The following is a 26,359-nucleotide window of genomic DNA, read 5'->3' as shown; positions in this document are numbered from 1 at the left end:
CTGAGTTCAGTCACCACATCACATACAGTGAAAGGAGAGAACAACTTACACAAGTTGTCTTCTGACCTCAACATATATACCATGGTGTACACATGACTACACACACACACACACACACAACATAAATAAGTGAACGTAGCTGGGCAGTGGTGGTTTGTGCCTTTAGTTCCAGCACTTAGGAGGCAGAAGCAGGCAAAGCTATGTGAGTTCAAGGCCTGCCTGATCTGCAAAATGAGTTCCAGGACAGCCAGGGCTACACAGAGATGGCTCAGAGGTTAAGAGCACTGACTGCTCATCCAGAGGTCCTCAGTTCAATTCCCAGCAACCACATTGTGACTCACAGCCATCTATAACGTGACCTGATGCCTCTTCTGGCCTGCAGTTTATATGCAGGTATACCACTGTATACATAATAAGTAAATAAATAAATAAATAAATAAATAAATCTTTTTTAAAAAAAGAAAGAAAGAAAGAAATTCTGTCTCAAACAACAAAGCAAAACAAATCAAAATCAAACAAGCAAGAAGAATAAAATGTCCAGGAGGCCAGAGAGGTGGCCCAGTTGTTAAGCACACTGGCTACTCTTCCAAGAAGACCTTGGTTCAAATTCCACCACCTACATGGAGCTCAAAACCGCCTGTAACGCCAGTTCTAGGGGATCTGATGCCCTCTTCTGACTTGTGTAGGCAGCAGGCACAGATGTGGTATGTATACATACATGCAAAGTACCCATACACAGTAAATACATGAATGTTCAGAAATTTACCTGTAAGCGCATAAAACTTTCCCTTACATTCTTTCATACTAACAAAAGAATATAAAGCAAAAGCAACCCTATTGTATAGTTACTGAACTGTCTAGCTTATATTTTATTGATTTGTGTGTGTGCGCGTGCACATATACACACACACACACCTGAGTCTACGTATATGCACAACATGTATGCAGTGTCTGTGGCAGCCAGAAGAGGGTTTCAAGTCCTCTGAAAGTGGAGTTAGAGGTGGCTAGCCGGGCATGGTGGCGCACGCCTTTAATCCCAGCACTCGGGAGGCAGAGGCAGGTGGATCGCTGTGAGTTCGAGGCCAGCCTGGTCTACAAAGTGAGTCCAGGACAGCCAGGGCTACACAGAGAAACCCTGTCTCGAAAAAACAAAACAAAAAAACAAAACAAACAAAAAAAAGAGGTGGCTGTACGCCACCCAGTGTGAGTGCTGCCATATAACTAGGATCCTCCAGAAAAGAGCAAGCTCCCTTAACTGCTGAGCCATCTCTCCAACTTGATCTGTTTGGTTTTTTAGGTATATTTGTTCTTAAGGAAACAACATGAGATGTTACTTCTATTTTGTTTTGTTTGAGATGGGTTCTCACTCTCTAGCTCTGGCTGTCCTGGCACTCACTGTGTAGACCAGCCTGACCTTGAGCTCACAAAAGTCAGCCTCTGCAGATTCTAGCAGTTACACCCAACACTTTTTGCGTTATAAGAACATATGACTTTAATCTGAAAATTATAAAACAAGTATTAAAAAGAACAAAAAAGTTTTGTGAAATAAAATGCACATTTCTGTCCTTTTTTATTGCTATGACAACTAGTAATTTTTACAAGGTACTTATAATTGGTATAGTAAATTTAATGAAAGCACCCTAGTATTCAGAAAATACTTGAACTCATGTCATGATGTTTCTATTGATTTTTTTACAGTGAAGCCTGTCTGCAGTTTTCACAAATTTGTATCCTTTCACTGAAGAATTGGTTTCATGTATATTTGTTTTCCTTACTAAAAAATTTAGGAATTAAACCAGGCAGTAATGGCACCCACTTTTTTTTTTTAAATGTGTATAGTTACTTACCTGGGTGGTTTTTGTTGTTGTTGTTGTTTTGTTTTGTCTTTTTAATTGATTTTAAAGTTAGTATACAAGGTGATGGGTTTCATTACAGTGTTTTCATACATAACTTTGTTTTCACTCATTGCCCCTCTTCATGCCTTCTCCATCCTCCTGACCCTGTGTTGCTGGGGCAGAGCAGGGAAAGTGTCATGTGACACTGTCCCTGGGGAGACATAAACAGTCACCCCCTTACATCCTCCTTACTCCCTCCTACTCCTAGTCTTAAGAAGTTTCCTTCTGAAACGGAAGATTTTAATCTCCCAGGAAACAATACACAACGTAACGGTACACACATTTAATCCCAGCAATTGGGAGGTAGGGCTCTGAGTTGGAGGCCAGCGTGGCCTATAGAGCAAGTTCCAAGACAGTCAGAGCTACACCGAGAAACCCTGTCTCAAAAACCAGAAAAAAAGAGGCGTGGTGACACACCTTTAATCCCGGCACTCTGGAGACAGAGGCAGGCAGATCTGTGTAAGTTCAGGGCCAGCCTGGTCTACAAAGTGAGTCCAGGACAGCCAAGGATACACAGAGAAACTCTGTCTTGAAAAAAGCCAATAAAAATAAAAATAATTGGTTTTATTTAGGAAAACTTACCTTTTGTCCATAGAAGCAACATTGCAGATTGTCTTTTGAGGTAATACATTGTAGCTGGTGGCAAAGTAGATTTTTTTTTTCTGAGACGGGGTTTCCCTGTGTAGCCTTGGTTGTCTGGGACTCACTTTGGTAGACCAAGACCAAGTTGGCCTCAAACTCAGAGATCCTCCTGCCTCTACCTCTCCAAGTGCTGGGATTGCAGGTGTGCACCACCACACCTGGCTGTAGATATTTTTTTAGTGTGACTGTTTGAAGAGCAGAATAGAGTGAGTAGTTTGGTTGAAGTATTAGAAGTAGGAGGCAAGAGGCGAAGTGAAGATAGGCGAAGTGAAGATATGATGCAGGAGAACGGAATGCATTCTTCACTCTGCTGTGCTGCACCGACCGAAAGCCATTGCATGCACGTGCAGTAGATGCAGGGCAGGTGATTAAGGTGGGACGCTGGCCAGCCGCTTCTATTGTGAACCTGTTTTGCTTTGTGATTGTATTTTATACAGTTTGTTGTTTCAAGCATGAATTATTAGACTTAATTTACCTGTACAGATCCTGTAGTGTGTGTTCCGTCCAGTTTCTTTATAGGAGACAGTGGAATCCCTTTGGAAGTAATAGCAGGAAGTGTTTCTGCAGATGAACTTGTTTCAAGAATTCACAAAGTCCAGCAGGTAAGAAGGAACCAGAACTTCTTTATTTTAAGATTTTTGTTTTTAATCCTCAATAGCTCCTATTGAAACATTCTTAAAATTTCTGCTTTAATTTCATTAATTGTGATTTACTTATTTTTGGATTTTCAAGATAGGGTTTGCTTTGTATTTGTAGCCCTGGCTGACTTGCTGGACTTGCTCTGTAGAATAGGCTAGCAATTTTCCAGGTTTAAAAAAAAAAACCTACATATATATGTATATTTATTTAAGCCAGATATGGTGGCGCGTGTCTATAATCTTAGCACTTAGGGAGGCAAAGGCAGGTGGATCTCTATAAGTTCAAGGTCAACCTGGTCTACAAAATGAGTCCAGGACAGCCAAGGCTATACAGTGAAACCCTGGGGGGGGGGGGGAAGAAAACACACACATGACTGATTGTGTGCCTGAGCCCCACAAGCATTCCAGTGCTCAATGTGGTCAGAAGGCATTGGATCCTTTGAAACTAGCTTATAAGTGGTTGTGAGTGTCTGATGTAAGTGACCCAAATCCTTTATAAGAACAGCAATGCTGTTTACCTCTAAGCCGTCTCTCAGGTTCCAGAGAATTTCCAGCTTTTTAAAATGAATCTTTAATTACTTCCTATATTTCATTGATATCTATAGTAACTTCCCCTTTTTCATTTAATTTTATTAATTTGGGTCTTCTGTCTCTTTCCATTGGATTAGTTTATTAATTTCATCTTTATTGTTTCTTGATATCTATTGCTTTAAGATTTGGATTGTTGGGAGCTGGAGAGAGCTGGAGAGATGGCTCACAACCATCTGTAATTTGATCTGATACCCTTTTCTGGATTGCTGGTGTACATGCAGATAGAACAGTGTATACATACATACATACATACATAAACAAATAAATAAATAAACAAGTCTTCCAGAAAAATAAAAGTGCCTCTTTTTTAAAAAAAGTTTTGGATTATTCATGTCAGGAACTTTGGAATGCAAGGCTACTCTATTCTATTTACTTATTTATTTATTGGTTTTTTGAGACAAGGTTTCTTTGTGTAGCCTTGGCTGTCCGCTGCCTCCCTGAGTCCTGGGTTTACAGGTGTGCACCACCACACCTGTCTGCAAAGGCTAGTCTTTTTTTTTTTTTTTTTAAGGTTTATTTGTTTTTTATTTATACAGTGTTGTGCCTGAATCTGCACCTGCACAACAGAAGAGGGCATTAGATCACATTATAGATGGTTGTGAGCCACCATGTGGTTGCTGGGAATTGAACTCAGGACCTCTGGAAGAGCAGCCAGGGCTCTTAACTGCTGAGCTATCAGTCCAGCTCCGCAAAGGCTATTCTTTAATTTAATTGTGTTTTTAAATGTATAAAGCAACCACAGCACTGAGATTGGTGCAGATAGAAGACCTGACTTTGTGTTTTTAAGGCTTTTGACTATTCATCACCCTTTAGAGTAATGCCCATGTGAATATCAAGTATACTCTGGAACGTTAGTTCTCAGACTATATACTGAGGAAAAGAGTGATTCCAGAATTCAATTCACCCACTGGCCTCAGTTTCAGGCTATCCAGCTCCAGGCTACTTCTCAGTTGATGAACTCAGTTTCTGGCCACTGGCGCCAGGATCTCTCAACACATTTCCTAGCCCAAGCCAGTTTCCTACCACCTGCACACTTTAGCCCATGGTCCTTGCTTCTTGCTTTCCATAGCAGTCTTTCTGGACTTTGTTTCACTTGGGCAGTAGCAGGCCAAATAGATGCTTCCCAAATTATTTATGTACTGAGCTCAGCCCCCTGGGGTAACTCAATTTGTTTGTTTGTTTGTTTTTTGGAGACAGGGTTTCTCTGTGTAGCCCTGGCTGTCCCGGACTTGCTTTGTAGAAAGGCTGGCCTCAAACTCACACTGATCGACTTGCCTCTGCCTCCCGAGTGCTGGGATCAAAGGTGTGCACCACCATGCCCGGCTTGGGGTGGCTCAATTTTTAACAGTAAATATTCTCTGAACATAATATAGAACTGCCCTCTGAATACCATAGCTTGACAAAGCACGATTATCCCAACTAGTGACCCACCTGTCAGGAATCAATCTCACCAACACCTCTTATGATTTGAGGCCCTTGAGAGACGTGAGCCTTCCTTCAGCTGCCTTGCCTTTTAGAAGTGTCTTGAGTCCACTCCCCTAGCCAGAAAGTCAGTCTGCTTTAAAACTTCTTATGGGTTAGAGGTGTAGCTCATCCCCCTGTACTGAAGAAGGAAAAGTATGCTCTTCTCAGTTTGTAATTGAATTCTGTAATGTGATTTGTCTGGTTGGTTTTTGTTTTAAGGAACTGTCTCTACAGCGCTGGCTGTCCTACACCTTGTTGTGTAGACCAGGCTGGCCTTGAACCTCCAGAGATCCACTTGCCTCTGCCTGGGATTAAATCTTGTGCCACAATGTTTAGCCCATAATATGGTTTTCGTTATGTCTAAGACTCTACATTTTCAATTGTCCTACTGAGGTTTAGTACTTCTACTCTTGTAAGGTGTGTGTGTGTGTGTGTGTGTGTGTGTGTGTGTGTGTGTGTGTGTGTGTGTGTGTGAGAGAGAGAGAGAGAGAGAGAGAGAGAGAGAGAGAGAGAGAGAGAGGAGAGAGGAAGGAGGGAGGGAGAAAGAAGAGAGTGTGCGCTTGTGTAATGATAACTCATGTACCATAAAATATCTATACAGTCTCACATTAAGTTCTGATTTGTTTTCTCCCAAGATGCACTCATCAAAAGGTGAAGCATCAGTGGCAAATGACAACCAGTCAGAAAGTTCAGTGTCTACCCCATCTGCCTCATTTGACCCTAATGATGTATGTGAAAATGCTGAGTCCAGAAATGCAGAACTTTGTGAAACACCAGCTACTTCTGATACAAAATCAGATACTGCAACAGGTATAGTAAAAGTATTCTTTCAGTTTATATTTAAGGGCATGGGGTAGTCTTACTGTAGCATCATAGACAGATAACATCAAGCCTTTTTCAAATGGGCTTGATAAACCCAACATAAGACTAGGGCTTAGCTTAGCTGCTAGAATGTCATCCCATCAGGCACGATGGTGCATCTATGTCATCCTAATACTCTAGAGGCAGGTTAACAGATGATTTATACCATTTACAAGTTGCATTAAATACATTGGCGTGTGTGTGTGTGTGTGTGTGTGTGTGTGTGTGTTTATGTGTGTGTGTGTGTAGTGTGTGTGTGTGTGTTGGTTTTTTGAGATTCTCTGTGTAGTCCTGGCTGTTGTAGAACTCACTCTATAGACCAGGCTGGCCTTGAACTCAAAGATCCACCTGCCTCTATTGCAGTATTCTTATTGTATTTTATTTTAATAATTAAGGAGGAGAATGCACAGGTCATGACAGCTTCTCTCAGGAGCCTCATGGATGTTCAAGCCAGAGACCAGCAGAGGACCTCACCGTCAGAGTGGAAAGGTTTACTTTTGCTTTTATAGAGAGCATTTTATTTAATAAATTACAGTTTCTAGTCATTTTGTTAACCTGAATGAAACTAAACAATTCAAAGGAAGATTCAGAGTTGCATGTTTGAATTTTTGGTTGCTTTAATAACTCTATTCCATGAAAATTAAAACTAGGGTGCTGCTTTTCTGTGTCTTTGAAGTTGTCAGTCAACTATAGAACTGAACATTTTGTTCTAAGAGTCTCTTTTGGCACATGCATGTGGGTGTCCATCTGCCACTTTTGCTTTTACTTCTTTATGCCAGAAGAATAATAAGCTCCAGATGACCTAAAACTGAGCTCATATTATATATATGTACTGAGCTGGGGTTCTGTGTAACTATCTGCTAAATGTCATCTTTTTAATTGCTTGGAGTAATCAGTTAAACATCTCTGATCTATTGTAGTTTCTAGTTAAAGGCTTATAAAAATACAGTAATTATGAAATTTATCTGTTATGCTGCAACTACAAAATATGAGTTGTAGCTGGGGGTGGTGCACACCTTTAATCCCAGCACTCAGGAGGCAGAAACAGGTGGATTTCTGTGAGTTTGAGGCCAGCCTGGTCTACAAAGCAAGTCCAGGACAGCCAAGGCTACACAGAGAAACTCTGTCTCCAAAAACCAAATAGACAAAAAGTATGAGTTGGTGCCTAATAATATTTGTAATCCCAACAAAAATGGTTTACTAGCATATGGAAGTTAAAAAATACTTCTTAAAGAAGACTGGGATCTGGCTCAGTGCTAGAATGCCTAGCAGCCATGGGGTTCTGGGTTATACCCTCAGCTCTGCAAAACAGTAATAGTGATCCTAATGAACAAAATAAAATCCCTTCAAGAGTCAGTGTCTTCTTGACCACTTGCAACTACAGGAAGCAAGTGGGAAATACAGGAAGTTGTGGGTATCAAGAAGTGGGTTATAAAGCTGAGCAGTGGCGGTGCACACCTTGAACCCCAGCACCTCGGAGGCAGAGGCTGGCTGATCTCTGAGGCCACCCTTGTCTACAGATGGAGTTCAAGGCCAGCCAGGGATACAAAGAGAAACCCTATCTCAAAAACAAAAGTAACGCCCTCCCCAAATGAAGTGGGCTGTGGGAATAGAACCTTGGTCAAGTGCAAAAATAGTATAAGCTTTTAACTGCTGAGCCATCTTTCCAGCTTAAATATTTTTTTTCAAGTACTATAATCAGATAAATCATCAAAAAGTGAGAACTCATATATTACTATAAGACAGGGTTAGAAACAGGCTTCCGAGGGACTTTATTCATGGATTTATATAAGGGACAGGAAGTGGGCAAATAAACTGTTGGTGTACTTTCAGGGGATTATATTTTGTTTTAGTTAAGTAAACTTGTGAAACAGTCTGACTGTATAACCCCTAGCTAGCCTATGTTCCTAAAGCTAATGTTAAAGGTGTATACCACCATATTGGCTCCTCCAATAGAATTCTTAATTGTGCTTTCTATAATATAATCTATCTTGGTATTTTGTTTTTGTTTTGTTTTTCTAAACAGACTAACAAAAAAACTTGAAGAAAGGAGAGAAGAGAAAAGGAAGGAAGAAGAACAGGTAGAGCTCACACTTAGCAGGGTTTCACTTTCTTTTACTTCAGGGTAAATTTGATTTGTTGTCTGTTTTAGCAGACGTCAGTGTTAGATCGTGGTGAAGGAAATTATATCTAAAATTGCTAGGTTTGAAGAAAGTTAAATTTGTGGACATACTCCTGAACTTTTAGTCTAACATTGCATTCCGATGTACTCATCTTCTTCACAGTAACAGTGCCCCATCTCTTTGGGGTCTCATAAGGATTATCTTTTTTTTTTTTTTTTTTTTTTTCAAGACAAATAATTTATTGCCATTTTTGTCCTCAGAGGGCAGCAGATTTGCCATAGAAACTAAAGACTTGTAATTCAGATTACACTGATGACACCTTTATGCTTTTTAAAAAAAGATTATTTATTTATATGCATTGATGTTTTGATGTCTTTGTGAGGGTATCAGCTCTTGGAGTTACAGACAGTTGTGAGCTGTCATGTGGGTGCTGGAATTTGAACCGAGGTCCTCTGGAAGAGTAGTCAGTTTTCTTAAATGCTAAGCCATCTGTCCAGCCCCAGGACACCGTACTTTTTTTGTTTTTTTATTTTTGTTTCTTTTAAGCTTTATTTATGGGGCCTGGAGAGATGGCTCAGAGGTTAAGAGCACTGGCTGCTCTTCCAAAGATCCTGAGTTCAATTCCCAGCAACCACATGGTGGCTCACAACCATCTAATATGATCTCATGCCCTCTTTGACATGCAGGTGTACATGCAGGCAAAACACTGTGTACTTAATAAGTAAATTTATTAAAGATTTATTGTGTATACAGTGCTCTGCTTGCATGACATAAGAAGGCATTAGTTCATGTGATAGATGGAAGACAGCAAGTGTTTTTAACCACGAGTGATCTCTCCAGCCACCAGATTGTTTTCTTAACTGCATTCTCTAATCAACCTTTCTTATATCAAAATATTGTCTAGAACAGAAGATTGGATTATGGATTTGGTTTATGAAACTTTTTTTTGATTCAGAGAGAGATTAAGAAGGAAATTGAAAGGAGAAAAACTGGAAAGGAAATGTTGGATTATAAAAGAAAACAAGAAGAAGAATTAACAAAAAGAATGTTAGAAGAAAGAAGCAGAGAAAAGGCGGAAGACAGAGCAGCCCGAGAGCGCATCAAGCAGCAGATTGCACTGGTAAGCGTTGCTGTGTAGCCGCGACCATCCTGGAATTTGGAGTTCTTAGGGGAACTTGTTAAGTACTGGGATTGTAGATGTGAGCCACTGGCATCTAAATTTTTTTTAAATGCTTGATTCCATGACATTGGTGAACTTCTTTCTTCACACAGGATGACTTTACATTACCAAATGGTGCACTTTATAGCACATTTTAATAACAGAAAGTATCGATCCATGCTTCCTTTTTTAAATTATGTATTAAATTTAAATAGTTAGGAAAATTAATAGGTAATTATTACAATTTGTAATTTTTTTCTTTTTTTTTTCCTCCACATGTCTACCCCTCCAAACACAGTTTTTAAAATATTTCTCTTCATGGGCATGATGGCACACACCTGTAATCTCAGCCCTCAGGAGGCAGAGGCAGGCAGATTGCTGTGAGTTTGAGGCGAGCCTGGTCTAAAAAAGCAAGTCCAGGGTAGCCAGGACTGTTACACAGAGAAACCCTGTCTCGAAAAACAAAAACAAAACAAAACAAAAATTATTTCACTTGTATAAATGTTTTGCCTCATGAATGTATGTTGTACATGCCTGTGGTCCTCAGAGGACATTGGACTAGATTTTATAGATGGCTATAAGTCACCATGTCAATGCTACAAATTGAATCCAGATCCTATAAAAGAACAGCAGGTGCTCTAAACCACTGAGCCAACTCTACCCACACCCCGTGTGTGTGTGTGTGTGTGTGTGTGTATTTTGACACATTTGGAGGTCAGAGGACGACTTGTGGAGTCAGTTCTCTCCTTCAGCCTTTGTGTGGACTCTGGGGCTCAAACTAAGGTCACCAGGCTCATACAGCAAGTGCTTTTACCCTTGAATCCACTTCACTAACCCAAAATAGAGGGTTTTCTTTTGGTGAGAGGATTTGGGGGGTTGTTTTGTTTTGTGTGTGCATCTGTGTTTCATTATATGTGGGTGTAGGTGTGTCAGCATGTGGACATATGCACACATATATAGGTATCCTTAGAGAGCAGAGGTGTCAAATCTTCTGGAAGTGGAGTTACAGATGATTGTGAGCCTCCCGCTATGTGTGTTGGGAACTGAGCTCAGGTCCTTTGGAAAAGCAGCACTTGATCTTAACCACTGAGCCATTTTGCCACCCAAAATAATTTTAAAGTTACTTTCTTCATGTTACTTTGGGGGGGGGTGTTTTGTTTTGCTCTTTGATTTGTTTTGTTTTTGTTTGTTTGTTGTTTTTCTTTTTGAGAAAGAGCCTCACAGTATAGCCTTGACTGCCCCGGAATATGATATATAGACAAGGCTGGGCCTCAAAATCAGAGAGAACTGGGGCTAAAGTCATGTGTCACCCAACTCCCAAGTTACTAAGAATTTCCTACGGTAGACAGTCATGGCTTACTCCATTATTCCCAGCATAGAGGCAGGCAGACCTTTGTGAGTTGGAGGTCTGCCTGGTCTACACAAGCAAGTTCCAGAATAGCCAGCACTACACAGAGAAACCCTGTCTCAAAAAACAAGAAAGAATTTTCTAAGAAAGGGAGGCTGTAAAAGGTTATCAAGCTGGGCATGGTGGTGCACACCTTTAACCCCAGCACTTATGTGTAGATAGAGCTGTATGAGCTTAAAGCCAGCCTGCTCTACAAAGGGAGTCATGGGCTGGTCAGGGATACACAGAGTAGCTGTCTCAAAAATGAAACAGAATTTCTAGAAAACAAATTAAAAATGTGTTACTTTTGACTGGGCGGTGGTGGCGCACGCCTTTAATCCCAGCACTCGGGAGGCAGAGGCAGGCGGATCGCTGTGAATTCAAGACCAGCCTGGTCTACAAAGCAAGTCCAGTACAGCCAAGGCTACACAGAGAAACCCTGTCTCAAAGAACAAAAACACCCAGGGGTCCTGCTCAAACTATGGTACCAGCCAAGGACAATACGTGCAGTAAACTTCGAACCCCTATGCAGATCTAGCCAATGGACAGGACAGTCTCCATAGTTGATTGGAGAGTGGGGACTGACTTTCACACAAACTCTGGTGCCCCATATTTGATCACATCCCCTGGATGGGGAGACCTGGTGGCACTCAGAGGAAGGATAGCAGGCTACCAAGAAGAGACTTGATACCCTATGAGCATATACAAGGAGAGGAGGTCCCCCTCAGTCACAGTCATAGGGGAGGGGAGTAGGGGGAAAGCAGGAGGGAGGGAGGAATGGGGGGATACAAGGGATGGGAAAGCAATTGAGATGAGATGTACTATGAATAAATTAATAAAATATAAAACTAAAAAATAATTAATTTAAAATAGAAAAAAAGCAAAAACAAACAAAAAAAATGTGTTATTTTCCAGTCTCCATAGAAGTATTATTTTTGACAAACTTTCAAAAGACTTGGGCACAATTCAAGGTTTATGATATCTTTGTAGCAGTTACCTTTTTTAAATTATTTTTTATTTTATGTATATAAATATTTTGCCTAGATGTGTATGTATGTCACATGCATGCAGTGCTCTCAGAGGCTGGAAGATGGTGTTGGGTCCCCTAGGACTGGAGTTAGAGAGGTTTCTTAGTGCCCTGTGGATACTGAGAACCCACATCCTCTGGAAGAACAGTTGGTGATCTGAACCTCTGAGCCATTTCTCTAGCCCAGTAATTGCTTTTTAAATTAAGCTATTTTATATATATATGAAAAGTATTCCTGCCTGGATATTATTTAACAAACAGTCATTAAGCATCAATTTTGTTCCCCAGCTGTGGAGCCAGTTCATCTTTTTGTGTAATAGTAACTCAGATTCTTGACAGTTGCTTAAATGAAAACAAACAAACAAACAAAAAGTCAGGCCTTAAATGTGTAAAGTTTGTTTGTAAACTTGAAGAATTTTGTGTATTTGTGTTTATTCCTTGTGTTTAGATGTGTGTATATTCTGACAGAAGTAATGTGTCTAACGATGTTTGACTTCAAAGGATCGTGCAGAAAGAGCTGCTCGTTTTGCAAAGACAAAGGAAGCAGAGGCTGCCAAAGCTGCTGCCATGCTGGCCAAACAGGCAGAAGCAGAAGCCAAGAAGGAATCTTGTGCACGAGACAGAAGGTACTTCTTGTTTTATAAACTTTACCCTGAAATGCTATGCATCTGGGGCTGGTTAGTGTTTATTTTACTTACTTATTTTTATTATGTATTTGGAGATAGAATCTCCCTATGTTGCCCTAGCTAACCTGAAACTCATTATGTAGATCAGGCTGGCCTTGAACTCACAGAGATGCACCTGCCTCTGCCCCCAAACTGCTAGATTTAAAGCAGTTCCTGGTTAGTACTTAGCTATTTTTTAATATTGGACAATTGTTAACTTTCTTTTCTTCCCTTTCTTTCTTTTTTTCAATTGTTAACTTTTATGATCAAATATTATGGCTGAGTGTGGTGGTGTACACCTTTAATCCTAATAACACTTGGGAGAAACAGGTAGATCTCTGTGAGTTTGAGGCTAATGTGGTCTTCATAGTGAGTTCCAGAGCTACACGGTGAGACCCTGTCTCAAAAAACTAGTTTTAAATTTTTGATTCCGGGATGGAGAGATGGCTCAGAGGTTGAGAGCACTGATTGCTCTTCCTGAGGTCCTGAGTTCAATTCCCAGCAACCACATGGTGGCCCATGACCATCTATAATGTGATCTGATACCCTCTTCTGGCCTGCAGGTGTACATGCAGACAGCACTGTATACATAATAATAAATAAATCTTTTTTAAAAAATTTTTTTGTTGTTGTTTCTTAGAAGGGCTAGAAAAGTGGCTCCAATGTTGGAAGCACATGCTATTCTTACAGAGGACCTGAGTTCAGTTCCTAACACCCACATCAGGCAGCTTAAAACCACCTCTTGTTCCAGAGGATCTAACACGCACTTCTGACTTCCAAGGGCACCTATACCTACAGGCATGCATTCACACAGACATATACACACACACATATACATAAATAAAAGTACAATCAATCTTTTTTTTAAATATTTGTTTATTTATTTATTTTTGGTTTTTTCGAGACAGGGTAACCTTGGCTGTCCTGGACTCACTTTGTAGACTGGGCTGGCCTTGAACTCACAGTGCAATCCGCCTGCCTCTGCCTCCCAAGTGCTAAGATTAAAGGTGTGTACCACTACACCTTTCTTAGAAATTTCTTAGAAATTGCAACAAATATTTTTATAAATTTAACAAAAATATGTCTTATACAGTAAAAAGTGAAAAGGTTATTGAAAGATTTAAAACCTAAATGGAAAAATGCTCTGTTCTTTCCTCAGAAGTCACAGTATTAAGATGGTCATACTAGGAGCTGGAGAGATGGCTTATCAGTTAAGAGTGCTCACTGCAATCATAAGGACTGGAATTTAGACAGGCAGCTATGTAACAAGCCAGGAGTCCACCAGATGTCTATAACCCAGCTCCAGAAATGGAGAAGACAGAATTGCTAATGCTTACTGACTTGTAGCCTAGCTGAGACCATGTAGCGTGACAGAGAAGGACAATCCGTGCTGTCTGGCCTCTGCACAGGTCCATGTGCATACATGTTTGCATATACTCTCCACAAACAAATTCAATTTTTTTTTCTTTTTAATCTAAAAAGGAACTTCCCTGGAGTCAGAAAGATGATGTTTATTGGATGCCTTGCTGCTGCAGTTAAGGCAACTCACAACCCTGGCAGCTGGGAACCAAATTGAGGTCCTCTGCAAGAGCAATGGTTTCTCCTAACTGCTGAGCCATCTCTGCATTCCTAATCCTAAAACATGAATGGGAGAAAATACTTCAAAGTATATATTTGATAGGGAATGTGTACCTGGGCTATAAAAAGTATTTGTATACCACTCACCCACCCCTGCCCCCATGTGGGGAAAGGATTGGAACCCTTATTTCTCTAAAGATAGGAAAATGGCCAATAAACAACCCAGGTGTTAGGCATATGCCTATAAGTCTAACTCTTGGGAATCTCAGTCAAGAAAGCAGGCTAAGTGTGGTGCCGCACGCCTGTAATCCCAGCACTCGGGAGGCCTGTCTCAAAAAACCAAAAAGGAGGAGGAAGATGATGATGATGATGACGACAAGAAGTTCGGAGACTGCTTGGGTTATTTATGTAGCAAGCTCCAGGCCAGCCTGGGCTACATAGCAAAACTACCTCACAAAAATAAACAATCCAAAAGATTGCCATTTCACACCCCCTAGCATAAAGCAACTTTAAAAGACAGTAACAGTTTGTTCATGATAGCACGTTCTTTTAATCCTAGCACTCTGCAGCAGACAAAAGGATCTCTGAATTCAAGGCTAGTATAGCAAGTTCTGGGCAGGGTCTACACAGTGAGACTCTGTCTCAATAAAATACAGAAAAGACAGTAACAAGTGTTGGTGAGAGCAGAGAATTTGGAGCCTCTCTACATTATCAGTGGGTTATAAAATGATGTAGCCATTTTAGAAAAGCATTTGGCAGTGCCTCAGAATATTAGACATGGAGTCACGAGAGGTGGCTGAGCACTCACTCTTAGATCTAAGACAGTTCTCTTAGGGTCACTATTGCTGTGATGAAACACCATGATCAAAGCAACTTAGGAAGGAAACGGTTTATTTGGCTAATCCTTCCACAGAGCTGATGCAGAGGCCACAAGGGTGCTGCTTACCAGCTTGTTCTTCTGGCTTACTTGGCCTGCTTGCCTCCGCCTCCTCCTCGTCCTCCTCCTTTTTCTTCTTCTTTGGTTTGTTTTCCTGTGTAGCCTTGGCTGTTGCTTTGTAGATAAGGTTGGCCTCAAACTTACAGAGGTCTGCCCCCTCTTCCCTCCGAGTCCTGAGATTACAGGCGTGTGCCACTGCTCCCAGCTCAGCGTGCTTTCTTATAGAATCCAGGACCATCATCCCAGGGATGGCACCACCCACAATGCACTGGGCCCTCCTTTATTGGTCACTAATTGAGAAAATACCGTACAGCCAGATCTCATGGAGACATTTTATCAGTTGAGGCTCCCTTCTCTCGGATGACTCTAGCTTGTGTCAAGTTGACATAAAAACCAGCTAGTACAAGGAATGACAGTGTTTCCACAGAAACCATGGTGACTCACCGCTTTAATCCCAGCACTCAGGAACAGAGGCAAGAGGATCTCTGTGAGTTTGAGGCCAGCCTGGTTACAGAGCAAGTTCCAGGACAGCCAAGGCTACGTAGAGAAACCCTGTCTCAAAAACCAAAAGAAAATAAATAAAAATAAAAGTAAATTCAACAATAAAAGAAATCAAGAACCTTTTGTTGTTGTTGTTTTGGGGTTTTTGGTTTTTTATTTTGTTTTGTTTTTTCAAGACCAGGTTTCCCTGTGTAGCCCTGGCTGTCCTGAAACTCACTCTGTAGACCAGGCTAGCCTCAGAGATCTGCCTGCCTCTGTCTCCCAAGTGCTGGGATTAAAGGTGTCTCCTTCCTTCATGGAGGTAGGCTCTTGGGGATCTTTGGGGAATCACACTTAGGTCATTCATCAGGCCCCTGTTTTGTTTTTGAGACACGATTTCATTGGGTATGTAGCCCAGGCTTGCCTCTAACTTGTGATCCTCCTGTTTCAGCCTTAAGTGGTAGGACTACAGTCTGACAGGCTTACATGCTAAGCCCTCTTGCCTGCCTAAAAATGTACATTTATACTCACAACTGAGCTTCAGAAAGGAAGGAAGGAGGCAGTGTGCGGGGGTGGGCACAGCATGCCGTGGTGCCTGCATGGAGGTCAGATGGCAAGCTTAGGGGAGTCCGTTCTCTCCACCATGGGGATCAAACTCATATGACCTGCAGCTCTGTCACCAGCGGGTAGTTCATGGCTCTGAAACAACTGACTTCAGCTTGACTCTTTGTTTTTTTATAGCACCATTGCAAGAATTCAGTTCCGGCTGCCGGATGGTTCTTCCTTTACAAATCAGTTTCCTTCTGATGCTCCTTTAGAAGAAGCAAGGCAATTTGCTGCACAGGTGAACTCATAAAGATAGATGTGTGGGTTATTAAAATCTTGCAAGAGAAATTTCAAAGCACAACTTGAAGGATGTGAATAAATTTTGATTAGCTCCAAAAGAGTAGCAGGAGTCAGCCTGGCTCCTGGAGGCCCCTCCCTCGTGGAGGGAGTTGCGGCTTGCACTCTACGCGATGACAGTATGCAGGAGACTCAGGAAAGGTCTGCTAACTGTTAACAAGGGGATTGAAAAGCATGTGGTCTCCTAGATATCAGATCTGCGCATTTATCTGTCCTAGAAAGAAAAGGTTTCTCCTTGTTTTGTGAAGGCTCCTTAGAGCCTAGCCATTTTTCTGTTGGTCAAGGCAAAAGATCAAGAATTTACTTCAGAAGTGTGGGCTTACTCAAAATCTAAGTGACACATGAAATTTGATAACGTAGGAAGTAAGAGAGGAGTAACTTGCAGTACTTTCTATTTTCTTAGTCCTGATTCAAATGGATTCTGGGTATAAATCATCTTTTAGGATCTAAGCTCTTTATATGTACCAGAATTTTTCTTATAACTTCAAGGTTAAACTTAGAAAGTTGGGTTAATAGGTTCAGACATTTTCAGCAAAGGACTCCTCAAAATAGTCTTTCCATCATGTTGAGTCACAAGAGAGGATGCCTCCAGAGCTGCAGACCCACCCCAGATGCTTGTTTCCCGCCTGTGCTGTCTTGACGACCTCTACAGGGCATCCCTGCCTGCTTTATTATGACTGCTGCCAGGAAATGGAGATCTATGTGGGGAAAAGATAGTGCTTCTGCAGCCAGCCAGAGGAAGACCTGACCTCTCAAGTTGTCCTCTGACCCCCATGACCATGTGCCATGGTATGCATGTGCCCACACACTCACCTCCTACACACTACTGCAAAACAAGCAGCCAAGCTGTGCCGTTATTTAGCTACAACTGGGCTCTTTGCTAGAATTTGGAGAACCTAGGCTAATGACTCACCAACACATACTTGGATTGTTAACAGTGTTTCTTATTTAAAATCTGGAATGGCTCAGCCTACACATTGAGATCATATCTCTTTTTTTTTTTTTTTTTTTTTTTTTTTTTTGCTTTCGAGACAAGGTTTCTCTGTGTATCCTTGGCTGTCCTGGACTCTCTTTGTAGACCAGGCTGGCTTCAAACTCACAGTGATCTACCTGCCTCTACCTCCCAAGCGCTGGGATTAAAGGCCTGTGCCCCAAATACATTTAAAAAAAAAAAAACCCACACTGGCCATTATTTTCCTTAATAGATAGGCAAATGCCACCTTAGCATATTCTACAGATACCATTTTTCCTGTTTTATTTTTATTTATGACTAATGTGTATGGTTGATGTTTGAATGTTGGTATGTGTGAATGCGGGTGCACATGTGTGTTAAGAACAGCTTTCACGGGTTGGGTCTCTTTTTACAGTGGGTTGTAGGAATCAAACTCTCAGCCATCAGGCTTACATGACAAATGCTTTTAATCACTGAGTCATCTCACCAGTCCATTATTTCATCATTTGATTTCCATTTTGCTTTTTATGTCAGATGTCACATGTTTTATTTTCAGATTAGTGTACAAAATAATGAATTTTAATTATGACACAGTACCTTATAGAACATTTCCATGTGTATACCACACTATCCTCCACTCTCTCCCTCCTCCTCTCCCTCCAATCATTTGTCTTTCTTTACCTCGCTAGTACCCCTTCTACTTCCTTTCCATACTTGTTTTGTGTGTATATATTAATGTATACACTCCTGTATATCAAAATCTAGGATACACATATGGGAAGGCTGTAGTGAATTTCTGGATTGCTTTGCTCTCTGTGGTTTCCAGTTCCATCTATTTTTCCCATAGATGACATAATTTTTTTCTTTTTGTTTTTGTTGTTGTTGTTGTTGTTATTATTATTATTATTATTATTATTATACTGTTGAATAAAACTTTATTGAGTATATACCACATTTTCTCTGTCTGCTTATCTTAATGGACATCTCAGCTGATTTTGCATTTTGACCACTGAGAACAGAGCAGGCTCATCTGCTACCTTCACGTGCTTATTTGCTTACCTGTCACATTTGGTTTTGGTTGTTGTTGTTGTGAGACATTTTTAAAGCTGGGTATGGTGGCATAGCTCTTTGATCCCAGCACTTGGAAGACAGAGGCAGATGGGTCTCTGTTATATCAAGGCCAGCCTGGTCTACATCATGAATGCTAGGACAACTAGGTTATATAGAGAAACCCTGTCTCTCAAAAGAAAAAAAAAAAGGAGGGGGAATTTAAACTGTAAATTGCAGTTTACAGATCCTTCACTATTCTTTTTTTTTTAATTTTTTAAAATAACTTTGCTTTTTAAAAAGTTTTTAATATTTTATTAATTTATTCATATTATATCTCAATTGTTAGCCCATCCCTTGTATCTTCCCATTCCTCCCTCCCTCCCTCCCTCCCATTTTCCCCTTACTCCCCTCCCCTATGACTGTGACTGAGGGGGACTTCCTCCCCCTGTATGTGCTCATAGGGTATCAAGTCTCTTCTTGGTAGCCTGCTGTCCTTCCTCTGAGTGCCACCAGGTCTCCCCATTCCTTCACTATTCTTTAACAAACATAAATACAAAATCCAGTCACAGCACAGAGGAGCTTTAATAGGACAGATATCTTTAAAAAGTTTTTACAGTATTTCATTTTGTGTGGGAGGTCCAGGGGCCATATGTATACCATGGCACATGTCGGGGGTCAGAGGACACTTGAAAGGTCAGTTATTTCCCTAGCTGGCCCACAGAGGAGATCTCTTTTTCCCACAGTACCCTCCATCCATTTACTTGAAGCAGTCGTAACAAAGCAACACAGTGGTCTTTTTTTTTTTTTTCTTTTCTTTTTTTGAGTGGGTGGGTGGTTTTTTGTTTGTTTGTTTGTTGTTTTAGTTTTTCAAGGGTTTCTCTGTGTAGTTGTGGCTGTCCTGGACTCTCTTTGTAGACCAGGCTGGCCTCGAACTCACAGCAATCCACCTGCCTCTGCCTCCCAAGTGCTGGGATTAAAGGCATGCACCACCACTCCTGGCGCAGTAAAAGCTTTTTAAAACCATTTGGATTTGGTATTTCTCAACTACTTTTTGACACATTTTTTTCTAAGTGATTTATTTAGTTGATGTCTAATTGAATTTTGTAAATTAAGGCAATTTTATTTACAAGTCATTTTAGGATTGAAAATGATACATATTGGTAGTACCTTGTTTTTTAAAGGCACCTTTATGAGGTTTAAATTCACTGCTCTGTTTCAGACTGTTGGCAACACCTACGGTAATTTTTCACTAGCAACGATGTTTCCCAGAAGAGAGTTCACCAGAGAAGACTATAAGAAGAAGCTGCTGGATCTGGGGCTCGCCCCCAGTGCCTCTGTGGTGCTGCTTCCAGTACGTGAGCAGTTCTGGATTCTACTCTTTGTATTTTCTGTCTGTTCTAAGTCATTTCTTAGAATTGGCACAAGAGAAAATACTGTGGGTAATTAAATAACAAAGTAGACAAAATTAGATCAATTCTGTGCTTTATAAATTGGTGGTGCTAATGTTTTGTGGAACTTTGAATTGCCAACTATTTTGTATGCAAAAAAAATTAACAAAAGAAAACAAGTATTGAGGTGAGGCGGGTTGATCTCTGTGAGTTCAAGGCCAGCCTAGTCTAGAAAGCGAGTCTAGGACAGCCAAGGCTACACAGGGAAACCCTGTCTCAAAAACCCAAAAACAAAACAAAACAAAAAAACCCAGAGATCTGCCTGCTTCTTCCTCCCAAGTGCTGAGACGAAAGGTGCACATGCCACCACACCTCGTATGTACAGCACTTTCATCTCTTAGGGAGAAAAGAGCTGAGATGTTGCCAAGGTCCTACCTCGTGTCAGCATAGTTTTCCCTGCTCTAAACTAGAGCTGCCGTCACGCTGGAAACAGCTTGCTGTCAGGGTTTCATGTTCACTAGGTTTTAAATCTTAATCTTTGGCTTATCTTTGATTGTATTTTTACTTTTCTCTTTTAATTAGTCGTTAATTTTATTACCAAAGTTTACTTTTTTTTTGCCAGGCGTGGTGGCGCACGCCTTTAAGCCCAGCACTCAGGAGGCAGAGGCAGGTGGATCGCTGTGAGTTCAAGGCTAGCCTGGTCGACAAAGCGAGTCCAGGACATTCAAGGCTAACACAAAGAGAGAGACCCTGTCTGTGGGGGGGGGGGGGAAAGTCCCCTCAAAAATAGTTGGGTCAGAGCTGGAGAGATGGCTTAGCAATTGAGAGAATGTGTTGCTCTCTTAGAGGACACAGGTTCAGTTCCCTGCACACACATGGCAACTGACAACTGTCCAGTTCAGAGGATCTGATGTCCTCTTCTGATCTCCCCGGGCACCAGGCACACACTTAGGCATACAGACAAAACATTATTATACATAAGAGAAGAATAAATCTTTTTTTCAAGTTGGTTCACTCAGGCCCAATGGCACACCTCTGTAGTTCTAGCACTTGGGAGGCAGAAAGAGGTGGGTCTCTGAATTGAAGGCCAGCATGGCTCATTCACACAGTGCGTTCCTGCCTAGTGGGAGTTACACTGTGAAATCCTGGCTCTAGTAGTAAGTAAGGTGCTGGAGAGATGGCTCAGCAGTGAAGAGCACGTCCTACTTTGTAGAGGAGCCAGCTTCAGTTCCTAGTCCCCACAGGGTGCCTCACAGCTGTCTGTAGCTCCAGTGCCGGGTGATCCCATGCCCATGCACACACGCGTGGCACGTATATACATTCATGCACACACATCAGTTTTTCTTTAAAAAGTAAAAACAGCTGAGTGTGGTGGTGCATGCCTTTAATACCGGTGCTTAGGCGGCAGAGGCAGGCAAATCTTTGTTAGTTCAAGGCCAGTCTGGTCTACAAAGTGGGTTCCATGATGGCCAGGGCTTCATAGTGAAACTACCTTTAAAAAAAAAAAACAAACAGCTCTAGAAGTTTCCATAAGTTCCTGGGCACTTGGAAAACATTAAAAGGTGATCATTTTTACTTCCTTGGATTAAGTCAAAGGGAATAGGGTCTCATTTCCAGATAAAAGAAGCATCTCAGACCTAAGTGTGATTCCGTTGAACTGATAGTCTTTATTTGCTTGCTTATTTTAAATTTCCTTTTAATTTCTAGGCAGGACGGCCAGCCACATCCATTGTCCACTCTTCTAGCGGAGACATTTGGACATTACTGGGGACGATGCTTTATCCATTCCTGGCCATATGGAGACTAATTAGCAATTTTTTATTTAGTAATCCCCCTCCTGCACAGATGTCAGCAAGAGCCACATCCACAGAGTCTTCAAACCCTGTGTCATCCAACAAGTCAGAGAAAAGGTATGTGTTTTCCATTTTCTGGGATTTTTTTTTTAGGTTTTTTTGTTTAAGATGTATTTATTTTATGTATATGAGTGTTCTATGTGTATGTACACCTGCAGGCCAGAAGAGGGCATCAAATCACATTACAGATAGTTGTGAGTCACCATGTGGTTGCGGGGAATTGAACTGGGGTCCTCTGGAAGAGCAGTGAGTGCTCTTAACCACTGAGCCATCTCTCCAGCCCCCCATTTTCTATTGTTAATAAAATTCTTTAAATTCTTTATTTGCTGTTGTCAAATAAGGAAGTCCTATTTGTTTTTGGTTGTAAATCACTGGAAAAGGGTTTTGAAAAGATTGAAATGACCGGCTCGCCATTTCCATCAGTCAAGCTACAGCTGGAGCTTGTATAGCTTTTATGGTGCTATGTAAATTATATCTTGGTATGTGTGTCAGCTTGTATGAGTTTTTTAGTTTTGGGGGCCTTTTGGTTTGGTTTGGTTTTTCGAGACAACATTTCTCTGGGTAGCCTTGGCTGTCCTGGACTCTCCACAGCAATCCACCTGTCTCTGCCTCCCAAGTGCTGGGATTAAAGGCGTGCACCACCACGCCTGGCCTTGGTTTTTGTTTTTAAGGAATGATTTGTTAGCAAATGATTATGTTCTTCTAGAGTTTAGTAAATCATCAGGAAAATGGACAAAAAAAAAAGTTGCCTGCCCTACATCAGTGGAAATGTGAAAAAACAGCTTCTACTGTGTTTATTTTATGTCACTTCCCTTCTGTCTTTCACTTCAGGGAGCCAGTCCGAAAAAGAGTGCTGGAAAAACGAGGGGAAGACTTTAAAAAGGAAGGAAAAATATACAGATTGAGGACTCAAGATGATGGTGAAGATGAAAACAACACTTGGAACGGAAACTCTACACAGCAGATGTAGTGTAGCAAGCGCAGTGCGCACAGTCATCACTGTTTGCTTTAGGGTTGCACTCAGCTAGACTTCTGCTGGAGAAGTGGGTCTGCTTTGTTTTCAGACCATGTAGACAGTCTTTATTTCTGCTTAGAGGTTATGAGTTAAAGTTGTTTAAACTAAAAAACATCAAAACATTAAATAGCTGGATGCTAGGTCCTTGTACAGGGTGACCAGCTGCTCAGCCTAAAGGAATCCCAAGGCTGCCCAGCCACCTGCCACTTCCTACTCAAACTTTACAGCCCTCCAGCCCAGTATTTCATTAGGATACTTTTTGCTGCAAGACTCTTAAGCCACACAGAGTAATTGGTATGTCACTGAGTAACTGACCCTTTGAGCACCTCAGCTAGCTAATCAGGTGATAACTGATGTTTATCCTTTCTCTTTGCACACATCAGCTGCAAAAAAAAAAAAAAGAACAAAAAAAAACCTTGTAGTTTTTGATCTTACTAAAACATCGAATAAAAAAGTTTTCTAAAAATCAGAATGATCTTATTTTTGCTGTAAGCATCTTTTTGTTATGCAGGGCTGTATCGATATCACTTTTGACTTTTTTTTCTTCCCCCTCCCAGTGCTGCCCTGAAGATGTCAGCAAAATAACTGGCTACCTTTCCTTAAAAAGAGAGAGAAAAAAAAGTGGGACTCTGTATCTTACTGACACCAGGTCCTGTGCGCCCCAGGTCACTGATGGCGTTTGTCTTACAGTCTCTCCTCATCAATGCCACGCAGCTGAGAATGGCGCATCTGCAGCCTCGGTTGCTCACTGGCATTTGTACCGAAATGTCGCATTCAGCACTCACACTTGTAGGACCAAAGTCCAGTGGGGTAGGAGTAGGTAGAGAGCAGAGACCCTTCATCCCCATGTCCCTAGGTTTGGAAGACATTCTCAGGCTTACTACTAGTCCACTAGAGGTCATGATGTGTGAAACGTGGAGTGTGTGTTACCCTTCCTCTGTCCATCGATTGGAATGCCATATTCTTGACCACGTGTCATGGAAGACACTTGGGTTTGTGATAGGAAGAAGTTTCTCCCCGTGGAAGAATAGGGTTGTAAGGTGGTGCTGCTGTCGGGAAGCAGAGTGGCGCAGAACCTGAGAGCATGCTCAGACACTTCAGATGTCTCATGCTTTGGCACAGTCGCTTTTTCTAAGTCATGACCATCATTACAGAAGTTTAGCTATGAATAGACCTAATACTAGTTAACTTAAAAACTGGAAACAACTAAATGCCTGCTGTCGATGTGATTTTTGTTGAAAAATGGTACTTACTAATCCAGCATTTGCAATGTTTACTAAATGCCTGCTGTGTGTTGAAGAAGGCAGGAGACATAGCTGTAGGCATAGGAGTTGAGCTTTGTAAATAAGTTATGTGTATAGAGGACAGGGTGTCAATGTACATGTAAAGAAAGAAGAAAGCATTAATGAATGGCTGTATGTCCTTCTAGTTTTCTTGTACTCTTAAATTCTCCCAGTCTTCTGCACTGATCATATTATTTACATTGTTTAAACAGCCAGGCATAGTGGCTACCACTTAAAATCCCAGGATTTGGGAATCGGAGGCAGGTGGATCTTTGAGTTTAAGAGTCACCCTGGTCTACATAGCAAATTCAGGCCAGCAGGGCTACAAGGAAAAACCTTGTCTCAAAAAACAACAAAAATGTGTGAGTTTCTTTTTTTTTTCCTAGCAACTATCTCATTCAAAATCCAATTATCTTCTAAAAATGTAGCAAGCAGGACATGGCACGCCATGCCTGTTAGTTGGAGCAGGTGGCAGGAGAAGGCAGGGGTACCAGAAGCTCAAGACTGCTCTCAGCTACAGGTTCAAGTCCAGCCTAGGCTGAATAAGATCCTGTCTTCACAATAACCAGGCAATATATGATTTTTTTAAAAATGTTTGTCAAGTGGGTATGAAACCTGGAAAAACGAAGTACCTCAAGTCAGTTTGTCTTGAAGAAAATCAAATACAAATCTTAAAATGTACATAACTCATGGTTGAGTAAAAGGATTCCTCTTCACAACACTCAGCTCTTTTAAAAAGTACATATGGTTGAAAAAATCCAAAATATAAGAAAATGGTGTCTCTGTCCTGGCATCATACCCCATCCCCAGAGGAAACCTCTATTAATAATTTCTAATGTAATTTTCAGAAAAATTTTATGCATATAAGCAAATATGTAATCTTTATTTTTAAATAAATGGGATCGTATTGTACATACTACCCTGCATCTTGCTTTTTCCTTACAGTCTCACGGGTCTTGACCTGCCCACACACAGCTAGCTGCCTCATTCTTACTGTCTGCAGCACTTTGCTGGATGTAAGGACCCAACTGATTACCGTTGGTGGTATTGTATTCTGTGCTTATCCAAAGTTACTTGGTTAGGCCAGGTGTGGTGGCACTAGATTTTGATCCAGCATTCTGGAGACAGGCAGGAGGATCTCTGAAGCCAGCCTGGTCTATAGAGCAAGTTCCAGGCCGACTTGGGCTACACAATAAGACCCTGTGTCAAAACAAAATTGCTTGTTTGAATTTTCTGTCACTAACATGACAATCCTGGAGGGGAGATGAATTCTGACTGGAAAGTGGACCCATGGTACATGGTTTGTTACCTCAAAAGATGTGCAGTTTGAATTATAAAAATGTGTCACCTTAGCTCTTTTAAAGGCTATATGAATTGAATCCCAGCACGCAGGAGGCAGAGGCAGGCAGATCACTGAGTTCGGGGCTAGCCTGAACCACAAAAGCCAGTCAAGGACAGCCAAGGCTATTTCAGAGAAACCTTGTCTCAAAAAAAGAAAAAAAAGGGTGGGGTGGGGTGGGGTGGGGGGGTGGGGGCAGGGCTGGAGAGATGGCTCAGAGGTTACAAGCACTGTCTGCTCTTCCAGAGGTCCTGAATCCAATTCCCAGCAACCACATGGTGGCTCACAACCATCTGTGATGAAATCTGGTGCCCTCTTCTGGTGTGCTGGTAGAAGATTGTATATGTAATAAATAAAAAATAAAAATAAGCCTTTAAAAATGAGTATAGGACAGCCAAGGCTACAGAGAAACCCTGTCTTAAAAAAAGAAAAAAAGAAAAAAAAAGGAATACAGAAATAGGGATGATAGGACAAAAAGTAGATTATTGTGTCGACTCCTTAAGGCCTTGTTACAAGGTTATTTTTAATTCATTGGTATAGAATTTTGTATATAGTTTAATTTTTTATACATTGGTATAGAATTCAAATTTAAGATTATACTTCACACACACTATATATGTGTGTTTGTGTGTGTGTGTGTGTGTGTGTGTGTGTGTGTGTGTATAAAATCTACTCTAATATGAGGTATTGTGCCCATAGAACTCAAGTAGAATTCAAAGTTTACTGCCAGTACTTTTCTTAAAAGTTTTATTTAATTGTTTCTTATATAGTATTTTTCCTGCATGTGTGCCAGCAGGCCAGAAGGCGGCCCCAGATTTCATTATAGATGGTTGTGAGCCACCATGTGGTTGCTGGAATTGAACTCAGGACCTTTGGAAGAACAGCTAAGTGCTCTTAACCTCTGAACCATCTTTTTTTTCTCCCCGAGACAGGGTTTCTCTGTGTAGTCTTGGCTGTCCTGGACTCGCTTTGTAGACCAAACTAGCTTTGAACTCACAGAGATCCACCTACCTCTGCCTCCCGAGTGCTGGGATTAAAGGTGTGTGCCACCACGCCTGGCTTTTACTTCCAACACTTTGAACCTGCTATTGTAGACTGTTGAGGATAAGTAAGTTATACAAGTTGTTAA

The 26,359-nt window shown here is 41.2% G+C and overlaps 1 protein-coding gene across 1 annotated transcript in view; it reads left to right on the top strand.

The window, feature by feature from the left end:
* UBXN4 (UBX domain protein 4) overlaps positions 1 to 24,808 on the top strand; it is a 32,424-nt gene extending 7,616 nt beyond the window's left edge. The window contains exons 3-13 of the mRNA XM_084791491.1: positions 1,699 to 1,727; positions 3,021 to 3,139; positions 5,866 to 6,040; positions 6,487 to 6,580; positions 8,118 to 8,172; positions 9,170 to 9,334; positions 12,289 to 12,413; positions 16,189 to 16,291; positions 19,572 to 19,703; positions 21,448 to 21,650; positions 22,425 to 24,808. Coding sequence (XP_084647617.1) covers positions 1,699 to 1,727; positions 3,021 to 3,139; positions 5,866 to 6,040; positions 6,487 to 6,580; positions 8,118 to 8,172; positions 9,170 to 9,334; positions 12,289 to 12,413; positions 16,189 to 16,291; positions 19,572 to 19,703; positions 21,448 to 21,650; positions 22,425 to 22,563 — 1,339 coding nt within the window. The 3' untranslated portion in view covers positions 22,564 to 24,808. The remainder of the gene's footprint in view (positions 1 to 1,698; positions 1,728 to 3,020; positions 3,140 to 5,865; positions 6,041 to 6,486; positions 6,581 to 8,117; positions 8,173 to 9,169; positions 9,335 to 12,288; positions 12,414 to 16,188; positions 16,292 to 19,571; positions 19,704 to 21,447; positions 21,651 to 22,424) is intronic.
* Positions 24,809 to 26,359: the final 1,551 nt, after the last annotated feature.

This window comes from Acomys minous, assembly GCF_964271855.1.
Source record: "Acomys minous genome assembly, chromosome: 1".
Lineage (NCBI taxonomy): Eukaryota > Metazoa > Chordata > Mammalia > Rodentia > Muridae > Acomys > Acomys minous.
Note: the sequence above shows the minus strand (reverse complement) of the source record. Positions and strands in the feature narration are given on the sequence as shown.